Consider the following 21,968-nt stretch of genomic DNA (forward strand, 5'->3'; position numbering starts at 1 on the left):
CAACTCATACTAACACATCCCATCCATTGGCCCCACCCACACCATGTCCCCTTACAACCTCTAAGCTAACTTGATGCTATTGTATGCCCCCCCCCATTCACCCCAAGGCCCTATATATTTAGTTTCAGGTGTAGCTTTAGGAAAAACAAGACAAAAAGTGTGTCTTTAAAATAACATATAATATCCATAAAAACAGTACCCGAATACTCAGTTACCTGTAGAGTAACAGCCACGAGCAAACATGTCTGAGCAATTAGAGCAAAGGACTGATAGTCAGATACTGTCTTGCCATCATCCCTTTCAGCTTCAAAAAGAGCACCGTAAGGAATAAAAAAGAGAACCAGGGAACTGTAAACTCCATGGATAATACATTCCACAAAAGCTAGTTTGCTGAAATAAAGATTGAATTGTCCGGGTTCGTAAAGTTGAGGATACGCCATACTCCAGCGGTCATTAACATCCTGCAAAGCAAAATCAGCCATAATCAATATTGAATTTTAGGTCATGTACATTTGGTACATTTTATACACATTTTCACCTCAAATTTTTGCCTGCTCTCCCAAGTACTGAATTATGTCATGGTACAATTCTAGAAACCCCATAGTACTTTATCCGAGTGATCATTCTTCATATATTAACCATGAGTGTTATTGTTAGAAACCTGTTTCTTCATGTGGTGTATCTTAATTGAACCAGATTCCATACTTAGCAATTTAAAAAATGTATTTATGGCATGTGGACTTTCTACCCCTAATTTATTACCCATCCCCCATTGCCCTAGAGAAGGTGTAGGTGAGCTGCCTTCTTGAACTGCTGCAGTCCCTGTGGTGTAACTACATGCACAGTGCTGTTAGGAAGGGAGTACCATGATTATGACTCAGTGATAGTGAGGGACTGATGATATAGTTCCAAGTCACAATGGTGAGTGACTTGGAGGGGAACTTCCAGGTGACGATGTTCCCATATATCTGCTGCCTTGGCCCTTCTAGATGGTAAAACAGTGGGTGAAAAGAGGACCCGGAGGCAAGGAACCACAACGTAGAAGACAGAGACGAGCAGCGGGGTTATTGACAGCGAGAGAGGAGAAGCAGGGCCATTCACAGTGCGAGAGGAGAAGCAGGGCTACTCACAATGAGAGTGGACCAGTGGGGCTACTGACAGTGAAAGAGGAACAGTGGGGCCATTAACAGAGAGAGGAGCAGTGGGATGGACCATTCATAGGGAGAGAGGGGCAGTGGGGCCTATCACAGCAAGAGAACAGCAGTGGGGCCACTCATAGAATCATAGAATTTACAGTGCAGAAGGAGGCCATTCGGCCCATCGAGTCTGCACCGGCTCTTGGAAGGAGCACCCTACTTAAGCCCACACCTCCACCCTATCCGCATAACCCAGTAATCCCACCTAACCTTTTGGGACATGAAGGGCAGTTTATCATGGCCAATCCACCTAAATTGCACATCTTTGGACTGTGGGAGGAAACCGGAGCACACGGAGGAAACCCATGCAGACATGGGGAGATCTTGAAGATTCCGCACAGAAAGTGACCCAAGCCGGGAATGGAACTTGGGACCCTGGAGCTGTGAAGCAACTGCGCTAACCACTGTGCTATCGGGCAGTGAGTGAGGAACAATGCAGCCATTAACAGCGAGAGGTCAGAGCCACCTTCATGGGCTCATGAGGCCACCATTGCACTTAATGATTCCCAGGGAGAGAAGTCCTGTGGGAAGGAGAAAGGCAGACAGTGAGAGTATGTGTACTTGTATGTCCTATGCCCATACAGCAGAGCCTGGTTTCTAGTCAACTTGGACCCCCTTGCCACTGGACCGAAGCCCTGGTCCGTCATCCCCATGTGGTAGCTGGTGTGCAATGATAAGAGAACTCATGCACAGATAGTCCACGCCTTAAAATGAAGTTCGGGACCATGAACGGCTGGACCCTCATAGACAATCTCAACAGCGACAGACCAGAATGGCGTACTGCTATCATTGCCCGGGAGCTCAGGTATTTCATCATTGATGTTGCCGCCCTAAGCGAGACCCAATGGGTAGGGGTAGGTCAGTTCAAGGAACAAGGTAACACCTCTGGAAAGGTAAACCAGAAGAAGATCGCCGCATCAAGGTTGGCTTTGCCATTAAAAATGAACTTGCTGGCCATCTCAGATACTCTCCTTGTGGGATAAACAAACTCCTATGATGCTTCGGCTCACCCTAGCCCAGAACCAGTGCACAACAGTCCTTAGTGCATATTCCCCAACACTGGAAGCTACAGACGAGTCCAAAAAGTAATTTTATTCCAGCCTTGAACAATCCTTGGCTTGGGTCCCAATGGGCAACAAGCTGATCCTCCTTGGCGACTTCCATACCTTGGAAGCCGAGGTCAGCCAGGGCTGAAATTGACAATGAGGTTTAACACCACCTTCAGTGTGTCAGTGCAGCCTTCAGTCACCCGAGAAAGAGAGTGTTTGAAGACCAAGGACTCCGATGTGGTACCAGGTTCATGGTTTACAGAGCAGCAGTGATACCAAATCTCTTACAGGGCTCAGAAACGTGGAATATCCAGCAGACACCTCAAAACCCTGGAGGTTAACCAGAGTGCTGCCTCCACAAGGTCCTGCAACTCCATTGGCAGGATAGGCACACCAACATTAGTTTTCCCGCTCAGGCCAACTTCCTCAACATCGAAACATTGACTACAATCGATTAGTTTTGCCGGATGGCCACATCGTCCACATGTCTGACACAACACTTTTGAATAAGTGCTCTACTCAGAGCTTCCACAAGGCAAGTGAGCCCCATGCAGACAGAGGAAACACTTCAAGGACACCCTCAAAGCCGCCTTGAAAAAGTGCAACATATCCTCACGATACCTGACCCAAGACTGCCCAAAAGAGAGGAAAAGCATCTGGGACGCAGATGAACACCTCATGTTTTGTCACCGAGAACCAGCTGAAGCCAAGCAAGAGTGAAACGAACGGGTAGCAAACCGGTACCCCGCCCACCCATTCTACCAAGCACCGTCTGCTCCACCTGTGACAGAGACTGTAGGCCGCTCATTGGACTTTTCAATCACCTGAGAACTCATTTTTAGTTTGGAAGCAAGTTATCCTCGACTCCGAGGGACTGTCTAAGAAGATAATAATGTCAAGTGTTTGGGAGGTGTTGCCTCAGGAGCTTTGGTGAGTTCTTGCAGTGTATCATGTAGATGGTACACATTGTTGCCACTGTTCTTTGGTGATGGAGGGAGTGAATGTTTGTGGATAGGATGCCAATCAAGTGTCTACATATGTCATGCCTACATTATGTCTATAGAGATGCACTTTCAGGAATCACTGGATATTGATCAGGACGAGAAGCTTATATAAAATCTTTTCCTTCTACATCAACAACATCTTGGAAGCTAAGATCAGCTAATTCAGTATAAACCAGTAATCAATGAGCAAATATCTTGGCCTTGATTTTAACACTGCTCAGCCAGATGGGTGGGAGAAGGTCAGATGGGTCAAAGGGCTGAATTCTTCCATGGACTTCAGGACTCTGACACTCAGATAAAATCAGCCTCCTGGACTCTCACTTAACTGCAGTGAAATTAGAACATAGAACATAGAACATTACAGCGCAGTACAGGCCCTTCGGCCCTCGATGTTGCGCCGACCTGTGAAACCACTCCAAAGCCCATCTACACTATTCCCTTATCGTCCATATGTCTATCCAATGACCTTAGTGTTGGCGAGTCCACTACTGTTGCAGGCAGGGCATTCCATGCCCTTACTACTCTCTGTGTAAAGATCCTACCTCTGACATCTGTCCTATATCTATCTCCCCTCAATTTAAAGCTATGTCCCCTCGTGCTAAACATCACCATCCGAGGAAAAAGGCTCCCTCTGTCCACCCTACCTAATCCTCTGATCATCTTGTATGCCTCAATTAAGTCACCTCTTAACCTTCTTTTCTCCAATGAAAACAGCCTCAAGTCCCTCAGCCTTCCCTAATAAGATCTTCCCTCCATACCAGGCAACATTCTGGTAAATCTCCTCTGCACCCTTTCCAATGCTTCCACATCCTTCCTATAATGCGGCGACCAGAATTGCACGCAATACACCAAATGCGGCTGCACCAGAGTTTTGTACAGCTGCAACATGACCTCATGGCTCCAAAACTCAATCCCTCTACCAATAAAAGCTAACACGCCGTACGCCTTCTTAACAACCCTCTCAACTTGGGTGGCAACTTTTAGGGATCTATGTACATGGACACCGAGATCTCTCTGCTCATCCACACTGCCAAGAATCTTACCATTAGCCCAGTACTCTGTCTTCCTGTTATTCCTTCCAAAATGAATCACCTCACACTTTTCTGCATTAAACTCTATTTGCCACCTCTCAGCCCAGCACTGCAGCTATCTATGCCCCTCTGAAACTTGTAACATCCTTCCACACTGTCCACAACTCCACCGACTTTAGTGTCATCTGCAAATTTACTCACCCATCCTTCTACGCCCTCCTCCAGGTCATTTATAAAAATGACAAACAGATGTGGCCCCAAAACAGATCCTTGTGGTACACCACTAGTAACTGGACTCCAGGCTGAACATTTCCCATCAACCACCACCCTTTGTCTTCTTCGAGCTAGCCAATTTCTGATCCAAACTGCTAAATCACCCTGAATCCCATGCCTCCATACTTTCTGCAGTAGCCTACCATGGGAAACTTATCAAACGCTTTACTGAAATCCATATACACCACATCAACTGCTTTACCCTCATCCACCTGTTTGGTCACCTTCTCAAAGAACTCAATAAGGTTTGTGAGGCACAACCTACCCTTCAAAAAACCGTGTTGACTATCTCTAATCAAATTATTCCTTTCCAGATGATTATACATCTTATCTCTTCTAAACTTTTCCAAGATTTTGCCCACAACAGAAGTAAGGTTCACTGGTCTGTAGTTACCGGGGTTGTCTCTACTCCCCTTCTTGAACAAGGGGACAACATTTGCTATCCTCCAGTCTTCTGGCGCTATTCCTGTAGACAAAGAGAACTTAAAGATCAAAGCCAAAGGCTCAGCAATCTCCTCCCTAGCTTCCCAGAGAATCCTAGGATAAATCCCATCTGGCCCAGGGGACTTATCTATTTTCACACTTTCCAGAATTGCTAACACCTCCTCCTTATGAACCTCAAGCCCTTCTAGTCTAGCAGCCTGAATCTCAGTATTCAGTAGCCTGAATCTCTAGTAGCCTGAATCTCAGTATTCTCCTCGACAACATTGTCTTTTTCTTGTGTGACAAAAAATATTCATTTAGCACCTCTCCTATCTCCTCGGACTCCAAGCACAAGTTCCCACTACTGTCCTTGACTGGCCCTACTCTTACCCTAGTCATTCTTTTATTCCTGACATATCTATAGAAACCTTTAGGGTTATCCTTGATCCTACCTGCCAAAGACTTCTCATGTCCCCTCCTGGCTCTTCTTAGCTCTCTCTTTAAGTCCTTCCTAGCTAACGTAACTCTCGAGCGCCCTAACTGAACCTTCATGTCTCATCTTTACATAAGCCTCCTTCTTCCTCTTGACAAGTGTTTCGACTGCTTTAGTAAACCACGGTTCCCTCGCTCGACCACTTCCTCCCTGCCTGACAGGTACATACTTATCAAGGACACGCAGTAGCTGTTCCTTGAACAAGCTCCACATTTCCATTGTGCCCATCCCTGCAGTTTTCCTCTCCATCCGATGAATTCTAAATCGTGCTTCATCGCATCATATTTGCCATTCCCCCAGATAAAACTCTTGCCCTGCGGTATATACCTATCCCTTTCCATCACTAAAGTAAATGTAATCGAATAGTGGTCACTATCACCAAAGTGCTCACCTACCTCCAAATCTAACACCTGTCCCGGTTCATTACCCAGTACCAAATCCAATATGGCCTCGCCTCTCATAGGCCTATTTACATACTGTGTCAGAAAACCCTCCTGCACACATTGGACAAAAACGGATCCATCTAAAGTACTCAAACTATAGCGTTTCCAGTCAATATTTAGAAAGTTAAAGTCCCCCGTAACAACTACCCTGTTGCTTTCGCTCCTATCCAGAATCATCTTTGCAATCCTTTCTCTACATATCTGGAACTTTTCGGAGGCTTATAGAAAACCCCTAACAGGGTGACCTTTCCTTTCCTGTTTCTAACCTCAGCCCATACTACCTCAGTAGAAGAGTCCTCATCAAACGTCCTTTCTGCCACGGTAATATTGTCCTTGATGAACAATGCCACCCCTCCCCTCTTTTACCATATTCCCTGAGCTTACTGAAATAACGAAACCCCGGCACCTGCAACAACCATTCCTGTCCCTGCTCTATCCATGTCTCCGAAATGGCCACAACATCGCAGTCCCAGGTACCAACCCATGCCACAAGTTCACCCACCTTATTCCGGATGCTCCTGGCATTGAAGAAGACACACTTTAAACCACCTTCCTGCCTACCGGTACACTCCTGCAACTTTGAAACCTTACTCATGACCTCACTACTCTCAACCTCCTGTATACTGGAGCTACAATTCAGTTTCCCAATCCCCTGCTGAACTAGTTTAAACCCTCCCGAAGAGCATTAGCAAATTTCCCTCCAGGATATTGGTACCCCTCTGGTCCAGGTGTAGACCATTCCGTTTGTAGAGGTCCCACCGACCCCAGAATGAGCCCCAATTATCCAGATCGGTGAAGCAATCTTCTGGGAGATGACAGCCGGCAGGCTCCCAAAGCTACAGGTTCAATCAGAAGGCCAAAAGTACCAATGGCAGAAGTGGATGTTGCTATGGTAGGAAAAGGATTGAAGAGCAGCTTAACATGGAGCTTTCCTTGCTGACAAACACGGAAGGGCTGCCAGGAAGAATCTTGAAGCTGGTAGCATGATTGGGATGGAGAGTAAATCCCTCCAGCAATCGCGCATGGCTGCGATTATTTTATTTTATTTTCCAATTAAGGGGCAATTTAGTGTGGCCAATCCACCTGCCCTGCATATCTTTGGGTTGTGGGGGTAAGACTCAATCAGACACAGGGAGGATGTGCAAATTCTCCATGGACAGTGAGCCAGGGCCGGGATCACACCCGGGTCCTTGGTGCCATGAGGCAATAGTGCTAACCACTGTGCCACCATGCCGCTCTCATGGCTGTGATTATGGCCTTTCTTGGCCATGGTGCCAATATTGGAGCACAGGTTCCTTGATTCCGAAAGCACCTGTCCCTGTCTACATGTCACAGGGAAACTACCTCAATGAGCTGGCGACCTCCGGACAAGGCTATGGGTTGCTTTGCTGGTGTAAAGGTTTTGGTCAGACTACAAAGTCACTCCCAATTTGGGGCCTTAACCACTCCATGGGGCAGGCAACTGGGGCTGGATTCTCCATTCTGGAAACAAAGTGCTCTTGCCAAAGTAGAATTGCTCCTGGTCTCCGCTGGTGCTAGGAGCGTCGCCCAGAAGCAATTCCTTCCACTTTTCCATGAAATTTCATGCACAGAGGGAAGCTTGTGGGATTCTGTCTAAATCCCAGTATCGGGCTGCCATTTTGAGGTGGCATAGTGATATTGTCGCGGGACTGGTAATCCAGAGACCCAGAGTCATTCAAGGGGACCTGGGTTCGAATTGGTGGTGGAAACTAAACTTAATAAAATATCTGGAATTAAAAGTATAATGACGACCATGAAACCATTATCGATTGTCGTAAAAACCTATCTGGTTCACTAATGTCCTTTAGGGAAATAAATTTTCCATCCTTACCTGGTCTGGCTAACATGTGACTCTTGACCCATCGCAATGTGGTTGACTTCTAAATGCCCTCTGAAATGGCCTAGCAAACCACTCAGTTGTATTCATCGCAACAAAAACACAAAAAAAGAATGAAACCTGGCATCAGCCCAGGCATCGGAAAAGACAACTGCAAATCCAGCCCTGTCAACTCTACAAAGACTGCCTTTCTAACATCTGGGGGCTTGTGCCAAAGTTGGGAGAGCTGTCACACAGACGAGTCAAGCAATAGCATGACATAGTCATATTCACAGAATCATACCTTACAGACAGTGTCCGAGACACCACTATCACCATTCCTGGATATACTCTGTCGCACCAGGAAGAGAGACCCAGCAGAGGTGGCAGCACAATGGTATATAGTCGAGTGGGAATTGACATGGGAGCTTCAATATCACCTTTGGACCCCATGAAGTCTCATGGCTTCAGTTTAAACATGGGCAAAGAAACCTCCTGCTGATTACAACGTCACGTCATCAGCTGCTGAATCATTACTCCTCGAAGTGAAACACCATTTAGAGGAAGCACTGGGGGTGGCAAGGGCGCAGAATATACTCAGGGTGGGGGACTTCAATGTCCATCACCAAGAGTGGCTCAGTAGTACCACCACAGACTGAACTGGCCAGGTCCTAGAAGACATGGCTACTAGACGGGGACTGCAGCAGGTGCTGAGGGAACCAACAAGAGGGAAAAACATACTTGACCTCATCCTCACCAACCTACCTGCTGCAGATGCATATGTCCATGACAGTATTGGTACCGCACAGTCCTTGTGGAGACAAAGTCCTGTTTTCACAGTGAGCATACCCTCCATCCCAAAGTGCGAACTGGGATAGACTTCGAACAGATCTAGCAATTCAAGACTGGGTATCCATGAGGCACTGTGGGCCATCAGCAGAATTGTACTCAACCACAATCTGCAAACTCATGGCCCAGCAGATCCCCCACTCTACCATTACAACCAAGCAAGAAGATCAACCCTGGTTTAGTGAAGAGTACAGGAGGGCATGCCAGGAGCAACAACAGGAATACCTAAAAATGAGGTGTCAATCTGCTGAAGCTACTTGCATGCCAAACAGCATTAGAATCAAGTAATAGACAGAGCTAAGCGGTTCCACAACAAACGCATCAGATCTAGGCTCTGCAGTCCTGCCACATCCAGCTGTGAATGGTGGTGGATAATTGAACAATTGACTGGAAGAGGCTCCACAAATATCCCATCCTCAATAATGGAGGAGACCAGTACTTTTGTACAAAAGACAAGGCTGAATGAAGCCTTAGCAACAATCTTCAGTCAGAGGTGCCGAGGGATGATCCATCTTGGTCGCCTCTGGAGTTCCCCAGCATCACAGATGTCAGTTTTCAGCCAATACAATTCACTCCACGTGATATCAAGAAACGGCTGAAGGCATTGGATACTTAAAAAGCCATAGGCCCTGGCAATATTATTGCAATATAACTGAAGACTAGTGCTGCAGAACTTGCTGCACATCTAGCCAAGCTGTTCCAATGCAGCTACAACACTGGCATCTACCTGGCAATGTGGAAAAATTGTCCAGGTGTGTCCTGTCCACAAGAAACAGGACAAATCCAACCCAGCCCATCAGAGACCCCTGCCTAAAAGCTGAAAAGCAGTCCAGGCAGTAGGGTTAAAAATCACTGCATTTTCACTTACCCTTTCCTAACATCTGCTGCCTCCGAAAAAAGTGTTCAAAGCAGGAGCTGTTACAAGTGTCAGGGGCTTCTTTGAAAGCCCAGTACACTTGAAATGGCTTGAAAGGGACTTCCGGTGATGGCGGGTGGGAGGCGGCCGCACAATGGAGGGCTCCCGTTTGGGAACGGCATTTTCAGGGCTTTAAGCCCTGGGTCCAGGGTCCACGGAGGCGGCAAAAGCAGGAAGAAACAGTGAAGGCACAGTGAAGAAGAAGAAAAATGTCAAGGGTAAGCAAAAAATCATCACTAAAGAAAACAGCTGAAGGTCCGTCGGGGAATGGAAAGGTCACTGTGGGGTCACCAAGGAAAATTGAGGCTGGAGCACCAGGGGAGGCCGCAGTGCTTACGGCTGAAGAAATAACTAAGGTGATGGCTGCGGAATTCGAAAGGCAGTTTACAAAATACATGGACACAATGAGGAAGGAGATGAGGGAGGTTTTGAATGCGCTGGTGGAGGAGGCGATTTCCCCGGTGATGACGGCGGTGGCGAGCGCAGTGGCGGAGGTGAGAGAGCAAGGGGAGGCACTGAAGGAAGTGGAGGAGACATTATTGCAGCACGGTGATCAACTTGCCTCGATGGGGAAGGAGATGCGGAAGGTGATGGACATTAACAAGGATTTGCGAGGAAAAATGGAAGACCTGGAAAACAGATCCAGGCGACAGAATTTGAGGATTGTGGGGCTGCCCGAAGGAGTTGAAGGACCGAGGCCAATTGAGTATTTTGCCGCGATGCTGGCGAAACTATTGGGGGAGGGGGAGGATCCCTCCCGATATGAACTGACTCGGGCTCATCGTTCGTGGAGGCCTGTACCAATGGCGAGTGAGCCGCCAAGGGTAGTGACTCTGTGCTTCCGTAGGTACAGTGTGAAGGAGAAGGTCCTGAGCTGGGCCAAGCAGAAGCGGGTGGTGCAGTGGGCTGGAGCTGGTATACGTGTATACCAGGACTTTACGGTGGAGCTGGCGAGGAGGCGGGCTGCCTTCAACCAGGTGAAGAGGGCACTGTACATTAGCAAGGTGCAGTGCGGCATTGTATATCCAGCAAAGCTGACGGTGACTTACAAGCTCAGGGACTTTTATTTTGGAACGGCGGAAGCAGCGGAGGAGCTTGCGAAGGCAGAAGGACTGTGGCAGAACTGAGAAATTGAGAAATGGCTATGGGCCGATGTGACCTCATGACTGACTGTAGTTTCTTCTTTTTTTGTTTTGCGGGTGTATGGGCTAAAGGAGCCAATGTTGTATATATTTGGACAAGGGAAGTGATGGGACTTTCACTCGAAATGAGGGCTCTTTGGGGTGTAGGTGGATATGCGGGGTTTGTGTGCTAAAGGGGGATTTCTGGGCTTTCCTAGGGCCGGGCAAGGGGGAAAGGGACCCGGGCGGGGGCCTCCACGCTGGCCGGTTGGGGGAGGAGTTTTACAAGAGGCAGTGGACGGGAGGAGTTGGAGACTGGGGGGGGGGGGGGGGGGTGTACAACTCTTGTGTATCATGTACGGTACTCTTTCAGAGGTTGGATGGTGTTGAGTGTAGGGGAGGAGGGGGAGTGGGCTCTATAGGTCAATGGTGACCATGGGCGGTCCCGGACGCCTTTTTCTTTTTCTCCTTTGTTTTTTGTTGCCACCGTGAGAGGGTTTGTTTTATTGGATGCATATATTGACAGGTGGGCCGTTGTTTGGGGTGGTGGGAGGATGGGATCGTTGGTATTGTTAAGGGGATTGATTTTGTATTTGTTACCATTTACTGTTTGTGGGTGGGGTGGAAGGAAAATGTGAAAATGGAGAATAAAAACATTAAAAAAAAGAAATGGTTTGAAAGCCCAGTACACTTCAAACGGTTTGAAATCCCTTGACAGTCTTTGAAATGCAGGTCTTCCATTCAATTCCATTCCAGCAATACATTGCATTATCCAGTGATTGACAATTTTATTACTCCAGAGATAGCTGCTTGGTGGACTGTTTATTGATCTTTCCCTTCATGCTTGAAATCCTGCTTTGACGTTAACCACAATTTTTAGAAATACTCTGTCTTTGATTGACAGGTGCTCTCCACATCAAAAGCAGTCAAGTATTTTAACTTCCTCTTTTTCACAGCAGAAAGCACTGTTACAATTCTATTCCTGGGAATGCTCTTCATTAGCTGGAATACATCAGTGAGCTGTCTTACACAGCTCACCTCTATTACTGGCCAAACTGTTTTCAACTCATGCCTCTAGACAGCAGGGAATATCCAGCCCAAAATATAAGATTCAATTCACTCTGCTTCATGGAAGGAAATCCTTCAGGAACATCCTTACCTGATGTGGCCGACATATGGCCCCAAATCCACAGCAGTGTGGTTGACTCTTAAATGCACTCTGAAATGGTGTAGCAAGCTACTCCATTGTATCAAGCCGCTACATGCCAGTTGTGGTCATTACCAGAAAGCAGAGAAAATGGTTCTCAACATGTGGGATGACAGGAGTGAGGAATCCGAAGGAGGGGGTACTGGGTGGTGAATGCAGGGTGGGAATATCCAAAGTTTCCTCATCAGGTTCAGAGGAGTACTTCTATTTCTCCTGACCCACAAAGGAACTGAAAAATAACTTTCCTTATCAGAGCCTCTTGTGGGGCGAAATTCTCCGTAATCGGCGCGATGTCCGCCGACCTGCGCCCAAAACGGCGCAAATCAGTCCGGCATCGCGCCGCGCCAAAGGTGCAGAATCCTCCGCATCTTGAGTGGCCAAGCCCTAACCTTGAGGGGCTAGGCCCGCGTCGGACTGATTTCCGCCCCGCCAGCTGGCGGGAAAGGCCTTTGGTGCGGAAATGACATTGCCGGGCGGCGCATGCGCGGGAGCATCAGCGGCCGCTCACGGCATCCCCGCGCATGCGCAGTGGAGGGGGTCTCTTCCGCCTCCGCCATGGTGGAGACCATGGCGAAGGCGGAAGGAAAAGAGTGCCCCCACGGCAAAGGCCCGCCCGCGGATTGGTGGGCCCCGATCGCGGGCCAGGCCACCATGGGGGCACCCCTCGGGGCCAGATCGCCCCGCCCCCCCCCCCCCCCCAGGACCCCGCCCGCCCATGCCGCCTTGTCCCGCCGGTAAGAGAGGTGGTTTAATCCACGCCGGCGGGACAGGCATTCCAGCAGCAGGACTTCGGCCCATCCGGGCCGGAGAATCACCGGGGGGGGGGGGGGCCCGCCATCCGGCGCGGCACGATTCCCGCCCCTGCTGAATCTCCGGTGCCGGAAAATTCGGCAACCGGCGGGGGTGGGATTCACGCCAGCCCCCGGCGATTCTCCGACCCGGCGGGGGGTCGGAGAATCCCGCCCATGGTCCTGACCAACGTTATCCCTAATTTCTTTTTATTGTAAATGGCCTATTTAAGTGTGCAGAGTTTTTCAATTTCTATGTACAGCCAAAGCCTTGAAAACATATTCAATTAAAGCTTGTGCGCAACCTACTCACAATTTGCTAGGTTTCTGTGCAGCTTAGAGGGAAACATTTATTACCACAAGTTTGGCCTGGCAGAGACATCACAACTGCTTCCCTGCTCAGGCCTCAGATTAAAATCACAGATTAGCCCCAGTGATGTCATCATAACTTGACCTACATATTTATTAGGGTCCCCTGCAGGCTGGTATGGCAGGTAATCTTAAGGAGAGATAAAGAGAGTCAATCAATAATTTTACTGACATACCTGTTCAAATAAGCTCATTGCCAATACAGGAAGAGATGTGTACACTAAATTGTACAGCGTAATAAACCATTCATCATACACAGTCTGTAGAAAGAAAAGCATCATTAAGATTCATCAAATCCAAAAATGAACAACTATATATATAGCAGGATCATAAAACTTAGAGAAATAACTTCAAAATAAAATTGGGAACTATGTAGAAATCGTGTCAGTTTCCAAGTCATTTAGCATCCCATGCAAATTTCCACTCGAATTTTCTTGAATCACCAGTGGATATGACAAATTGATATTTTGCATGTTAGTTTGCCGATAATGTAAAGGAAGATTAGAAGAGTGATCCACTTTCAACTGGAAAATGATAGATTAGTATACTTAATCAATGATGAAAAGCTGGAAGCAGTGAGAGCTTCAAAGAAAGTCCAATTATATAAATCATTAGAACTTCATGGGCAGATACAAAAAAAAAGCTAATGGAATGCTGGCCTTTATATCTGGAGAACTGGAATACAACAGGTTAGATATCTTGCTAGAGCTATACTGAGTTTGGTTAGACGACTTCTGGAATGCTCTAGCAATTTTGGGATAATATTAAGAAGGATATATTTGACTTGGAGAGCGTGCGGTATTAGGTTTACTAGATTAATAGTTGAACTCTAATTAAATTACAAGGCGAAATTACACAACATAGGGCTGTGTTCCTTGGAATTTAGAAGATTCAGGGGCAATTTGATTAAAATTTCAATAAATTAACAGGAACGGATAGGGTAAGTAAAGATGAATTAGATCCATTGTTGGGGAATGTAGGACTAGAGCATATAGCCTAAAAATCAGAGTCAAGCCTTTCAGGAGTGAAGTTTGGAAATATTTCTACATACTAGGGGCGTAGAACTCTCCTCCATAAATTGCAGTAATTTAATGTTAATTTTAAATTTTAGGTTGATAGATTTTTGTTAACTAAAGCATTTATTGCCCATCTGCAATTGCCCTTGAATGGAATGGTTTGCTAGGCCATTTCAAAGGGCAGTTAAGATCAACCACGTTGCTGTGAGCTTGGAGTTACATATAGACCAGACCAGGTAAGGATGGCAGATTTCCTTCTCTTAAGGGCATAATCTACCAGATAGTTTTTTATAACAATCAATAATTATTGTAATCATCACCATTACTGAGCCTAGCTTTATTATCCAGCTTTATTAACTGAATTTAAATTCCACCGGCTGCCAATGAGGGAATTGAAATCACATCCTCAAAGCATTAGCCTGGGCTTCTGGATTACTAGTTCATCACCATCTAACCCGAAAATTGTACTGACCAAGGCCCTGATATTTACTGGGGTTGGATTTTCAAACTGGGGAAGAAGTTCTGGTTGGAAATATGGAAGTATTTTTTTTTCTTAAGTTCTGCATCCGGAAGCTAGCTTGATTGACAGGATGGGTTCCCTATCAGGTAAGGATTTCTTCAGAAGACGCCACAATCCAGAATTCTTTCCAGCTGCTGGGGTAGAAACTGAAGCGGGGTGTATACAGATTGATATAGAGGATGAGGAAGTGATCAGGGCAAGATGCCAGAGTTGGAAAAGATCAGAGAATAGATGGGGTTGGTGGCTGGAAATTACAGGGAGAAAGTCTTGACGGGACATGGAAACATTTTTCTTGGGGACTGATTGAGGTAAACACTCATGCTCCTCCTGACCCACAAGCAATGTTGGAAAAACACTTCCTCTATACAGCAGCTGTTTCCTCCCTTCCGCTACTAGGGTTTCCCTGCAAAAGCTGGAAGAGGGATAAAATCTGAGGCACTCAGCGTCTACTTATATTTAAATGAACAACCTACTGCTTGACTGTTCATTCTCCATTCTCTGCAACTTGCTGCATCCCACTCCCTCCCTCTGTAAAAACCAGATGTAGGCTAGGTCAACATAGGATGGGTTAATGTTTGAGATTATTAGAGCATCCCAACTGACGCAAATATACAGGCATTTGGGGCTAAAGTCACCCTAGTTAATTCAGGACACTGATGTTGTTGCACCTCTCCACTAACACCCAATTAGAAAAATTAACCTTCCTGTCAATGATCCTAACATCAGATTTTTCATTTGTCATTACTAACTAATTTCAACTGGTAAACCCATTCAATGCAGGGAACAACTTCCAGTACCCCGCGGCAGGTTTTCCGGCAGCAGAGGCGGCTCGTCGTTGGCTGCCTGATATTTGCCCTGCCAAAGTCAATGATCATTTGCATTGCTCGCTGGCTACAGCGCCGAATAGCCCGCTGCGGGGGAGGGATTGGAAAATCCAGGCCATAGTGTTCCACTAGAATTCTCCCCTCACTCTGTGGATCAGCATCAATTCCAATTTGTGTATCAGTTGAATCAGTGAAAATAAATAGTTTTTGGAATGTTCTCACCTGTGCTGAAAATCCACAGAAAAATCCATACCAAAAATGGACAAATGTAAAGGCAAAGTTTTTATAGAAAAAATAACGGAGAAATCTGCACATGCGAAGATACGACCATCTTCCATGGACCAATAATAGACGCTGGAGATAACGAAACTGAGCAAAGGAGAAATCACTTGAAAGGACAGCCTGTGTTCCTTCCTCGCCACTTATACCAACTCCAATGTGAGCAGCTGTAGGAAAATGAAATAAACATATTTAAATAACTTGACACCTTTGAAAAGATTCTGGAACATTGTTAAAGATAAAATGGGAGAAAAGTAAATAACGAACTAGAGGATCATGAACCAGAATCTTTGAAATGACTAACATTCCATTAATTTCTCTTCCACATAGGAATGTTCCTCAAGGATACACAAGAAAAGTTCAAGCCTTCCCTGCCCCAGCCTCCTGCTTTCTGAATTGAAATCCTCCAGAAATCCCTTCACAACAACTTACTCACACGCCTTGGATCATTCATTCAATATCTGCTCATAGAACATAGAACATAGAACATAGAAAATACAGCACAGAACAGGCCCTTCGGCCCACGATGTTGTGCCGAACCTTTGTCCTAGATTAATCATAGATTATCATTGAATTTACAGTGCAGAAGGAGGCCATTCGGCCCTTTGAGTCTGCACCGGCTCTTGGAAAGAGCACCATACCCAAACTCAACACCTCCACCCAACACCAAGGGCAATTTGGACGTTAAGGGCAATTTATCATTGGCCAATTCACCTAACCCGCACATCTTTGGACTGTGGGAGGAAACCGGAGCACCCGGAGGAAACCCACGCAGACACGGGGAGGACGTGCAGACTCCGCACAGACAATGACCCAAGCCGGAATCGAACCTGGGACCATGGAGCTGTGAAGCAATTGCGCTATCCACAATGCTACCGTGCTGCCCTTAAGAACAAATTAATCTACACTATATCATTTTACCGTCATCCATGTACCTATCCAATAGCTGCTTGAAGGTCCCTAATGTTTCCGCTCATGGTAGCCTGCTGTGCAAAATTGTGCTTTAGCCCTCCCGGCAGCTGTTGTTTTCCTCCCATTTCAGCTGGGCAGCTGTCTGTGGGCATCTGGTTCACATTTGGCAATTGCAACAACAATCACAAAGATCTCACACTGTTAAGGTCAAGGAACATGGTACATGTCCCAGTACAAAAGGCCTAACATCTATTTCAGACACAAGGAAGAGCCTTTACTAAAAAGGCAAGTGATGTTATAAAGGAAACATGGTATGAGCTAATTTCTGTCCAGTTAGAGTCAAGTTAATTCCAGTGCTTTAAATTCTATCAAGTTAATTTTAAATCCCTAGCGGCGGCCTAGAATGTGGCTGGCTTCTCTGGGAACAGCAACAGGGAGTCTCAGGGATGCAGGTAGTTTCAATAGCAGCGTTTGATTAGAGTATTACTGGCCAACCTCCTGATAAAATAACCTGGAAGTCAGTGGGAAAATTTGAATTGACCCAGTATGCCCAGCAATTTGGAAGAAGAAAATTCTAGATTTCACTCTCTTGTCAGAAGACATTTTCCTTGATTTCATTCTGAAATGGCAAAGCTCTAATATTAAGATGCTGTCCCTTGTTTTGGATTCCTCCATCAGAGGAATTGTACCGACCCTCTCAAATTCCTTTAATATTTTTAAAAGCTTGATTAGATTACCCATAACAATGCAAACTGAAGGTAATACAAAACCATGTTTAAGCAAACACTCATTGTGATTTAACGTTTTAAATCCTAATATAATTGTTGTGAATTTATTTGTGGAATGTGGGTATCACTGGCAAGGATAGCATTTTATTACCCATCTACTGAACCAAGCCAGGAATCGAACCTGGGACCCTGCAGCTGTGAAGCAACAGTGATTTATTTTTTAAATTTAGAGTACCCAATTCATTTTTCCAATTAAGGGGCAATTTAGCATGGCCAATCCACTTATCCTTCACATCTTTGGGTTGTGGGGGCAAACCCCATGCAAACACGGAGAGAATGTGGAAACTCCACACGATAGTGACCCACAGCCGTGATCGAACCTGGGACCTCGGCGCCATAAGCCAGCAGTGCTGGCCATTGTGCCACCGTGCTGCCAGCAACCACTGTACTATTTAAAAGTTATAAAAAATACTCATATAAAAGCTTTGTTAGACAATTCTGTTCACCATTGCAGATTGCGCGAAATGGATTTACAAGAATGATACCACAAATGTGAAGGTACACCTAGCAGGAAGAATGAACAAGCTGGGTCTTTTTCTCTCAAAAAGAGAAGACTTGGGGAGATTTAATAGAGGTCTTTAAAATTATGAAATGCTTTTCTGGAGCTGACACAGGGAGAAACTTTATACTTTTGTGAAGAATGAAACTAGAGGCCATCAATATAAGATAGCCACCAATAAATTAACTGGAGAATTCAGAAGTAACTTTTTAACCTAGAGAGAGGAGAGAATGTGGCAGGGACGAAGATATAGGATACGATCTGACCAAAAATAAAACAGAGTCCATTCTGCAGTGGCGGGAACGACCCTGCTGTCTAACATTTTTTTGGGTGGCCCAGCGAGGAACGCCCCTCTGAAGCCGCATTCAGTCACATTTCCTGCACTGAGAAATTCTGCTCACTGGACGACCCCTGGACCTCCAATTCACCAACTCACTTGTAAGGGGGTCCTTGGGTCTGTCCTCCCCTGCATCCCATCTCACATAGGTAGGGCAGCCACGGGCCTGATCCCCGGCGCAGGCAAAGTACCAGCTTGGCACCATGGCAGTGCAAGACTGACACCCGAGTGGCACTACCAGGGTGCCCAGGTGACATGCCAGGCTGGCAGTGCCAAGGTGCCCAGATTGCACCAACAGTACCAGAGTGCCACTTGCCCAGAGGTCAACCACCTGGGTGCCTTCAAACCCTTGGGAGACTCCCCCACCAAGTGCCGTCATGCGTGGTCCCCGTTTGTATGGACCAGGACTGAACAGTGCTTCTTTAACATCTCTGTGGTGAAGGGGTTAGATCCCAAAGCCTTGGGTAGATCAGGCAAGCGCATATTAGAGTGAGACTAGTCGTTCTCTCTAATATGCAGATTTGCTAAATACTGACCCACCCACAATGGGTGGCATCTGGATTGTGACATCTTGCAAGATCCCATTATATCTCACGATGTGTGGCAAGCTGGGTAAATCCGGAATAGGCCTCTACCAGCATCTACCGACCACGTTGCGCCCTGGTTCAAGGTGGACATGGCCGCTAGATCACACCCATAGTTCCAAGTTAGGATCAGAGCCAGGAAGAGAAATCATATGGGCCCTGGTGCTTCTATTTCTGGGCCCTTTATCTATCCCCATTCTAACCCTTCCCCTCAATTATGAATGGTATTTCTTCCCCTTTCAAGCTTCACCAATACATTTTTTTAAATTTAAACTCTCGTACTCAATCATAGTCTCCATCTATTTGAAATGTTTGCAATTTTTATTCATCCATTTTTGACATCATGCTAAAGTGGCTCCATTTTAATGGAAAGACGTGAATATGCTGCAGAACCAGCTGCATTTAAGAAACTAATTGGACTGAAAATTCATAGAATATAAGGAGACATGTTGAAACTGAGAAATGTTATTTGAAACAAAATTTTACTTTCAATATTTGAGAATAAAGGACTGATACCAGGATAAAAATTAAGCATTGAAATAAAAGTGAATCAAGTGTATCTAAAGGAAAACATTTTTTCTACCTTCCATGACAGCAAATAGCATCATCAAAATTATTAGTTCTTGTGTGATGAATGTAAGAAATTGTTATCTATTATACTTTATGTTTGTTACAGTAATGCTGTTAAAAACCCTGGTTTAAGATACATACAGGCAGTATGGCTGCTAAAGCTGTGATTAAGGGGTTGTAAAAATGAGGTAATCATTGATTTTCACCATTTATTCACTCACAGATAGATGGCTAATGAAGTATTGTTTTGATTTTGGATGATCCCCGGGGTACTTTTGAGGGACGGTGCTCAGTCCTGGTTAAAAAGCTCTTCGTGGGAGAAGACCGAAGATTGCCTTATGATGTAATTAAGGGGCGGAGCCAGGTCTGTCTGTAGCTTGCAGTTTGCCATCGGATTTTTGTCTGACAAAACAGTTCTTAATCTGGCTTCTGAAAGGTTCTGTACAAGGTCTTTGCACAGAGAAAAGCAAGTAATCCGATTGTTAACTTTATTTATAAGTGAACTTTGAACTATATTGGTTTGTTCAATTGGAATATAGTGGCAGATGCAGGGAGTAAGTTAAAGTTTTTACTTTCATTTAAGAACTATTTTAACTGTGAACTGTAAAGCTATAATTTTGCTGCTAATGTGTTTAAATTAAAAATACCTATTGCTCAGTCTTATTATTCCTGTGGTGAAGTATCCTTCCCTCACAGTTTTACAAATTGCAAAATGTTGGATTTTCATCCTGGAATCCAACACTTGCCAATTAATTCTCAATGTTTAAAATTGTTAAATTAACTAATCGACTGCAGGCAGGTCAGAGAGCACTGTGCAGAAATTCTATGAACCTTTTAGGTACAGATGTTCCACATATGGAAAAGGTTTAACAAACCGTTAAAACACAATGGGCGGGATTCTCGGCCCCGCCGCGCGACATTTCCACCCCGACCGGCCGGTGGGATTCTCCGTTACGCAGCCGGTCAATGGGGTTTCCCATTTTGGGGCAGCCCCACGCCGTGGGGGAACCACTGGGCGCCGGTATAATGGAGAATCTCAGCGGCGGAGAATCCCGGCCAATATGTCAACTGGTCTCTTTTCTGCAGGCGTTACCTGGCTTTTTGAGGTTTTGCTGCAATGTTTGTTTCTGTATTAAGATTAATTACTTGTTCTCGAAGATTGGTGTTTCAGTTGTAATGAATAAAAATGTTAAATTGTCAGAAGTCTTTCGAGCAAATATTAAATTATTTTAAATGATCACTATCAGCAAATTGCAGTGGAGAAGACCATAGGTAGCTATTTACTCTGACTCCGATGATGAGTACAAGAACATTGAATATTAAAGCTTGAATGGCTGCTGAATTGAAGACCTCAATTTTTCCACTCAAGCAAATTCACTCAATCAAAAATTCAAAATGTGGAATCAATTCAAAGATAACTGATAATATCCATTTTCTGTTACCGGTTATAATTTCTGCATGCAAAAAATGCCTAAGGGGCGATTCTCCAGGGCTGCGAGTTCAAGGTGGGATTAGAGATGGCTCATTGAAACGAGCATGAGGGACAAAATGGGGGGCTGGATTCTCCGCCCCGCCATGCCAGTTTTCAACCTCGACCCGCCGGTGGGATTCTCCACTACGCCGGCAGGTCAATGGGGTTTCCCATTGTGTGGCAGCCCCATGCCAACGGGAAACCTCCGGGCGCTGGCAAAACAGAGAATCCCGCCCGGAATTCTAACTGGGTTCAAACCTGTTGCGAGTACCCCAGCTGGCTGGGCCTGACCTGATCAGGTTCCGCCCAGAGTGGGCGAGAACCTGATCTCAGCTGATTAATATTCATTTGAATATCATTATCAGGAAGGAAGCCTGATTCAACAGCTTCCTGGGATACGCTGCCTCCCCCCTTCAAGCGGAAGCCATGCAGGCACAATTTGACGCAGCCCCTGAAAAACATGAACCAAGCATCATGGTTCATCCGTTCCTTGTACAACAACGGGACCCAGTCCACTAACCCCTGACCGAACCCGAACCGTCCAGCACCTCCCACAAATATTTCCACTCCACCCGGTCGAAAGCCTTCTCCGCTTCCATCGCTACTACCACCTCCACCTCCTGCCCCTCTGGAGGCATCATAATCACATTAAGCAGCCCCTTCACATTTGCCGACAACTGTCTCCCTTTCACAAACCCTGTTTGTCCTCGTCTATCACCCCCGAGAAGCAGTCCTCAATTCGTGAAGCCAACACCTTCACCAGCAACTTGGTATATACATTCAATAGAGATATCGGGATGGTACGATCCACACTGCTCCAGATCTTTGTCCTTTTTCAATATCAAAGAGATGGATGCCTGCATAAGTGTAGGGGGGGGGGAATTTCCCCCTCTCCCTAGCCTCAATGTGTGCCCTCAACAGCAGTGGTCCCGCCAAACATTTTATTAAAATCCACCGGTGATGCACTATCAATTACGACGAGACGAGAGTAGAGAGTAATCGAGGCTTTATTACGCAGAGATGTGTGGCCTCCTACAGCTGCTGCCGAAATGGCTGCAGTTCGTAGAGCACACACATTTATACTCTGCCTGCTGGGTGGAGCCAGCAGGCAGGGATCTACGCCCGTACCTGTAGTACAGGGGCCTTACCGTAATACCCTCGTATGTAGT

At 46.0% G+C, this 21,968-nt stretch overlaps 1 protein-coding gene across 1 annotated transcript in view; it reads right to left on the bottom strand.

The window, feature by feature from the left end:
- atp8b5b (ATPase phospholipid transporting 8B5b) overlaps positions 1–21,968 on the bottom strand; it is a 502,620-nt gene that overhangs the window by 51,985 nt on the left and 428,667 nt on the right. The window contains exons 23-25 of the mRNA XM_072497094.1: positions 15,582–15,805; positions 13,176–13,259; positions 216–461 (exon numbers count right to left, since the gene is read on the bottom strand). Of these exons, the coding sequence (XP_072353195.1) occupies positions 216–461; positions 13,176–13,259; positions 15,582–15,805 (554 nt within the window). The remainder of the gene's footprint in view (positions 1–215; positions 462–13,175; positions 13,260–15,581; positions 15,806–21,968) is intronic.

This window comes from Scyliorhinus torazame, chromosome 3, assembly GCF_047496885.1.
Source record: "Scyliorhinus torazame isolate Kashiwa2021f chromosome 3, sScyTor2.1, whole genome shotgun sequence".
Lineage (NCBI taxonomy): Eukaryota > Metazoa > Chordata > Chondrichthyes > Carcharhiniformes > Scyliorhinidae > Scyliorhinus > Scyliorhinus torazame.